The sequence below is a fragment of the Phytophthora parasitica genome (assembly GCF_000247585.1).
Source record: "Phytophthora parasitica INRA-310 unplaced genomic scaffold supercont2.284, whole genome shotgun sequence".
NCBI classification, from domain to species: Eukaryota; Oomycota; class Peronosporomycetes; order Peronosporales; family Peronosporaceae; genus Phytophthora; species Phytophthora nicotianae.
In genome coordinates, this window is record NW_008649270.1 from 1 (window position 1) to 991 (window position 991).

At 50.2% G+C, this 991-nt stretch overlaps 1 protein-coding gene across 1 annotated transcript; it reads left to right on the forward strand.

Annotated features, from left to right (window-relative positions):
- Window positions 1-102: 102 nt before the first annotated feature.
- On the forward strand, window positions 103-949 carry PPTG_20095 (hypothetical protein; the record flags this gene model as incomplete). The annotated part of the gene is made up of 2 exons (XM_008918729.1): window positions 103-804; window positions 881-949. The coding sequence occupies 2 exons, from the start codon at window positions 103-105 to the stop codon at window positions 947-949; spliced, it is 771 nt and encodes a 256-aa protein (XP_008916977.1).
- Between the last annotated feature and the right edge of the window lie 42 nt (window positions 950-991).

The window sequence follows — 991 nt, forward strand, 5'->3', positions numbered from 1 at the left end:
TCCAACGCGAACAGTACGACACTATTTGAGGTTCTTCCAGCTAGTGGCACGCTCGGACCGTCAGCTACTTTGGTCTGTAAAGTAGTGTACACTCCTCCGTCCATGACGGGTGCTACCATGGCTGCGTTAGGGATAACGCACAAGAGTGGAGCCTTGTGGCTGGCTCAAATATTTCAGTTGGACGTGACAGGAGGCGAGAAAACCTTCTTGAACTGTCGAGCGCTAGTACCCGAAGTTAAAGTGGTGGCAAGAGAGAAGAAAGTGGATTTCGGGACCATTTCAGTCGGAGTGGAGCGCGAAAAAAAACTTACACTATCAAACCTTGGAATGCACACTCGCGCTGTATTTTACGCTTGTATCGAGCCGCAATCTATGTGTACGACCATCGGATTGCAAGTCTCTCCGGTTCAAGGCATCGTAGACCCCCAGGAATCCACAGAACTCACGGTCAAGCTCTTCCCTCATCGTGCTATCACGCTGGATGGGAGTAAAGAGTCTCAAGTAAATATCATTGTGACTGTACGTGGTGGTAAAGTACTGCGTCTTCCCGTGAGCGCATCAGTTCTCGTTCCCGACGTTTTCCTCACTCCTGCAGACGCTATTGAGTTCGGAGAAGTGGTGCTTGGAGTGTCAGTCCCTCGAGTCATTTCGCTAGAGAACCACAGCTCTATCCCAGCATGCTTGTTGCTGGATCTCGGCTCTTCCTTCGACGAGTTCGCGTTATCCACGCCACCTCGTTTACTGGCTCATCTTGAAGACGCCAGCAACATCTTCGTACCCTTAACCGACGATAAGTTTAAAGTGGTCGAAGATGATGAAGGACTGTCAAGTGACTCAAGATGTTCCAGGTGGCAGATCTGCTTGCCGCCTCACGCTACAGTCTCGTGTCATCTCGTATTCACTCCGTCGAAAGAAGGCAGTCACGATCTCGTTCTTCCACTTCAAATAGCAGGAGCTTCCATGGCTCAAACGTCACTAAAACGTCGAGTTT